Here is a 4,815-nt window from a genome sequence, read left to right on the forward strand (position 1 = left end):
TATGATGCCATGGTTACCAGGAATGTTCAATTGTCACCGTAGAAACATAGCAGCACTGGCATGTGACAACAATTTTTTCGCTTAAACAGACTTCCTCATAAATGAACTTTGTGTGATGCACTAACCAGAGTAGATATTCTAAAATGGATCTTATTCCATAATTTTAATTTTTACTAATATCACTAATTATCAATTATCTGATATGTAATTATAGTTTATTTAAGCTGCTAAATCTATTATAATTATTTATTTACTAATAAAAATATTGTGATGTTGATGTGATGATAATCATAAGTTAATATCATTTAAAAGGAGAAAAAATTAAATTACGGACATCAGAAAAAAAGTAGGAGAGGGTAGCTCATTGGTAAAATACTGTAGTACTAACTTCAAGGACCCGTATTCTAATTTGGCTGTGGCATATAATTATTTTTTGTTTCACTGTAGTCTTAGCCAAACCTCATAAAGTGGGTACCCTTAATTAGGTAAAATTCTGGCGGCTGAGCGTGATTCTAATCACCTCATTGCAAAACCCTTGATCTACTAACAGTAATTCCCTACAAAGTACTGACAGATTTAATTTTTTTTTTTTAATGAAGAAAGAATAATGAATTTAGAAAGAAGAGGGGAGAAAAAAATTAGTTTGATATTTTATAATTTTTTGAGAAGGAAAGAGGAGTTAAGTTCTACTCTTGTGAGTTTTTAGTTCTTTCATCTAAGTGTATAAATGAAGTCATTAGGTGCATTGTAGTAACCATAGTAAATAGGCTGTTGGACCCAAGTTTGTTGAGGCATCACCTTAGTTTCGGTTCGATTCTGGCTTTGGCAGGTTGATTTTTATTTCGTGTTGGCCCCTCAGATTGAAAATTTGACCTTCTCAGTCTGGCTAGAATGGGGTGATAACCTGTAGGATAATCCCCCTTATGTCAGAAATGGCTAGGTTGAGATAAACAAAAAAATAAATGTATGAATACGGTATACGTCTTCATAGAATTTGTTTGTGAAAAGGAAATTAAAAACAACTGATTTTAAATAGAAATATATTTTAATTAAAATTACATATCACATTATAAATAAAACATTCGAAATGAATTAGTTTCAGATGAAATTTTGTTCAACCATTATTTTTATGGTTAATTAAATCACTTTTACAGTAGCTTCGAGCAAGACATAAGACCATGGAAGTATTTATTTATACTATTTTGAATAGGGTTTCTTCTTTTAAAATATATTTTTTTCTTACACAAGAAACTGTCTTTAATACAATACTTATCTATATTACTAATCCTTAATCTAGCTATTTACAATATTGTATGCATTAATAGTTTTCTTTCCTTGAAATATATATATATTTTACAAATATAATTTCTTTATTTTGATAAAAATATCACTTCCAATTTCAATATAAATAAAACAGTAGATTGATTTGATTCTTTTGTAGCTTTTTGTTGAATTATAAAAACAGTTCTAGTTTATTTTTAAACATTAATAAATAATTACTAGACAAATTTCTTTCTTTATATTTTTTATTTCAATACTCTTATTTTTTTTTTAAGTTTCAGCTTGTGATATCATTTCCAGTAATATCCCATCCAAAGCTTCTTTCAACTGCCATTTTCCATTTACTATATCTGGCATTTCGTTCTGAAACAAAACGTATGAGAATAAATATTCGAGAAATTTATTAATAATTATTTTAATAATATCACCCAAACTATATTTTAAAACAACATTTAATTTGAATTATAATTCTCAAGAAATGATTAAAATAGTACATAGATATTTTTTTTATCATTAATGAGTTGTTAACGAGATTATCATCACTTGCTGTCATATCTGTACGGTACTGTTATATTTACTGAGTTAGTTAGCAAAAGAGAAGTGATAAAGGTATATAACTTTATAAATTATAAAGATTATAAATGAAGAAGATGGTCAGGGGTGCGTTCAAAAGGAAAAAAAAAAATTGACAACTATTTATTTGCCGACATTTCGTCCCACTTTGTAGAGCTTTATTAGGGCTGTTCCAGATGAAAGATATTGAAACAGTGATAAAAATTATAATGAATTATTTCAATAAATATCTTTTCAGAAGTGCTTAGCTAATGAATTTGATACCTTTTCCTGTGATTTTGGGGCTGAAAACATCATTAGGTCCAGGCGAAAGGTGTTCTATATCCAAAGCACCCACTCCTTCTGCCAGGCCTGCGGCAATCGCTGCTCCTAGCGATGTTGTTTCAGCCATATGAGGTCTCACTGTAAAATAAACCATATTATTATAATATGTTATACTTTAGGTATAATATTTAATAAGATATAACTAAAACATATGAATTAATTTTTTATTTAAAAAAGGTTCTTCCTTTGTATTATTACAGTTTACATTACTTGATTTGCTTTATCGATTTTTCATTACAAGTAAAAATGTGGGTTGGTTAATTATTTCAAATAAACAAAATTAATGATACCTTAGAGGACAATTTAAATTAATTTTGTAATTACAAATTTTGCTTTAAAAAAAAATTTACTTTGGAATTTGAATCTATTCTAAGATGTGCAAAAGTAAATTTGTTGTTTTATTAAATCCTATTCATACACTTACATGCTTTTGAAATTGTTTAATTTATTAAATGTTTCAAGTCTGAATTCTAAATGTAACTATGTAAGCGCTTTCAGATTTCAGAATTGTATTACAAAGTTGTATAGAAATACAAAATAACAATAAGATTATTCCTGAAGATGGCTTGTAAGCTGAAATGTAGGACATTTTGTTTCTAAATTAAAATTGGTGAACTAATCTTGTCTAAAGTTTAAACAAATTTACTTTCACCTCAAATAAATTTCATATAGAAATAAATTTCAATTTTCAATCAACGCTGAAAAATAGAATGAATTAAGTTTCTTTTAACAAAAATAAAAATTCCTATAGAAATTTTGGTCCATCTTACCCACTGGGACTCCGCACAAGTCTGCCTGTAACTGCATTAGTAGATTGTTTTTGATCATACCACCGTCCACCCACAGTTCGGACAAAGGGAGCCCGGTGTCTTTGTGCATTGCCTCCAAGATATCTCTTGTTTGGAAACAGATAGCTTCCATCGCTGCCCGAAGTATGTGACTTCTTTGGGTCTCTTCTGTTATACCACAAATCACCCTTAAATATGAAAAAAAATGAATATGAATATACAAGGTGTTTCAGGATTAAGTTTTCTACCTGAAAATATAAATTAAGCATTTTTTTTTTTCCACATTGTTTTTGTTTTATGTACATCTCCTGTACTTTTTGAACTATATATTTTACGTATCTTAAAAAAAAAATTTACTGTTGCCATTGTTACTTATTTTTTATTCTTATCATTGTTTATTCAAGTTTATTTTATACTGATACTATTTTACGTCTTCCTTCCTTTTATTTATATGTAATTTCTCATCACTTTCTTTTTACATAATATTTATCCTAGCTTAAATTACCTTATTGTATCTTATTGTTGTAATATTCCCAGTTTTCTTTTTTTTTTTTTTGTATCTTTTTAGCCCTGATGAAGCCCTGCAAAGTGGGGCGAAACTTCGGACATTAAAATAGTTTTAAACTATTTGTTCTTCTTTTTTTGACCGCAACCCTGACCATCTACTTATATTTAAATCTTTACGGTCAACTATATATACATATAACATAGGAATAATATTTGCTAAATAGTTCCAGATAGTTCAGGGACATCCTACCTGTAAATATTTATCTTTATGCCGGTGTCAGTAGCTGTACATAAGATAAAAGAACTTTTACAATTTAGGAGTCTTTGCTGTTATAGCAATTGTTTGAAGGATCATTGAAACAAAGTGGTTTTGTGAATTGAACAAAAAACAATGTATTGAAGATGATCTACTCTATCTCTGGTGAATCAGCTTAGAAAAGCCGATTCCAGTACATTTTCAGCATAATTGAGTAGTTAGTGGTCTGTTTTATAAAACCAAACTTATTGTTGTATTAGGTTCTGCTGATTTTCATATATTCATGGTGGAAAGGAAAGTATATGAGTATGTATTGCATTTTAAATTGTCTAGAAGTTTGTCTTCAGTAGAATGATTTTTGTTGAACTTCACTTTACGTTATTTCAATAAATGCCTGTTAATGCATTAAATTACATGGTCAAAAATTTTTAGAAAAAGGCAAAAAAAAAAGTTAATTACTAGCTATCTTTGAATTAGAATAAATTGAATGTTTAAGAATATTTTTTTATGGATTACCCTCTTGCATCGGATTGCCAGTAAGGAGCATACAAGCCTGAGAATGCTGGTACAAAATAAACATCACCGGAATGGTGAACTGACATGGCCATGGTCTCAATATTCTTCACCTCGTCTACGAGACCTATATTATCCTTGAGCCATGCCATAGCAGCTCCAGCGACAGCCACTGACCCTTCTAGTGCGTATACTGGCTTCGCTTTTTTTCCTAACTGGAATGCTACCGTTGTTAGCAAGCCTGCTTTTGATATCGCTTTCTTTAAAAGAACAAAAAATAGAACAAAATAAATTATTTATATTTATTAAATCAGCATTGAATCATTATTATTTAGTCTAGATTAATTTTAATTATAGGATTATAAGATAACCGGAAATAATACTTTAAATAGATAAAATATGCTCTGTCTTTCATTCACAAATGAAATTGGTCTTTTCGAGTTTGAATACAATTCTAAAAATTATCAAATTAACTTATTTATGAATATTGGAAATGAAATAATGAGACTTTATACAACTTTTTATTCTAATGTACTTTTATAATATATACAGTTATATCTTTTTCTTTATTAA

The 4,815-nt window shown here is 28.6% G+C and overlaps 1 protein-coding gene across 1 annotated transcript in view; it reads right to left on the reverse strand.

Annotated features, from left to right (window-relative positions):
- Positions 1–1,023: 1,023 nt before the first annotated feature.
- Positions 1,024–4,815, reverse strand: part of LOC106679936 (Glycerol kinase 1) — a gene marked incomplete at its 5' end in the record, with an annotated part of 25,547 nt that continues 21,755 nt past the window's right edge. The window contains 4 exon segments of the mRNA XM_067049789.1: positions 1,024–1,644; positions 2,119–2,256; positions 2,949–3,154; positions 4,246–4,502. Coding sequence (XP_066905890.1) covers positions 1,559–1,644; positions 2,119–2,256; positions 2,949–3,154; positions 4,246–4,502 — 687 coding nt within the window.

Source organism: Halyomorpha halys, unplaced genomic scaffold (genome assembly GCF_000696795.3).
Source record: "Halyomorpha halys isolate HHAL.00 unplaced genomic scaffold, Hhal_1.1 Scaffold234.1, whole genome shotgun sequence".
NCBI classification, from domain to species: domain Eukaryota; kingdom Metazoa; phylum Arthropoda; class Insecta; order Hemiptera; family Pentatomidae; genus Halyomorpha; species Halyomorpha halys.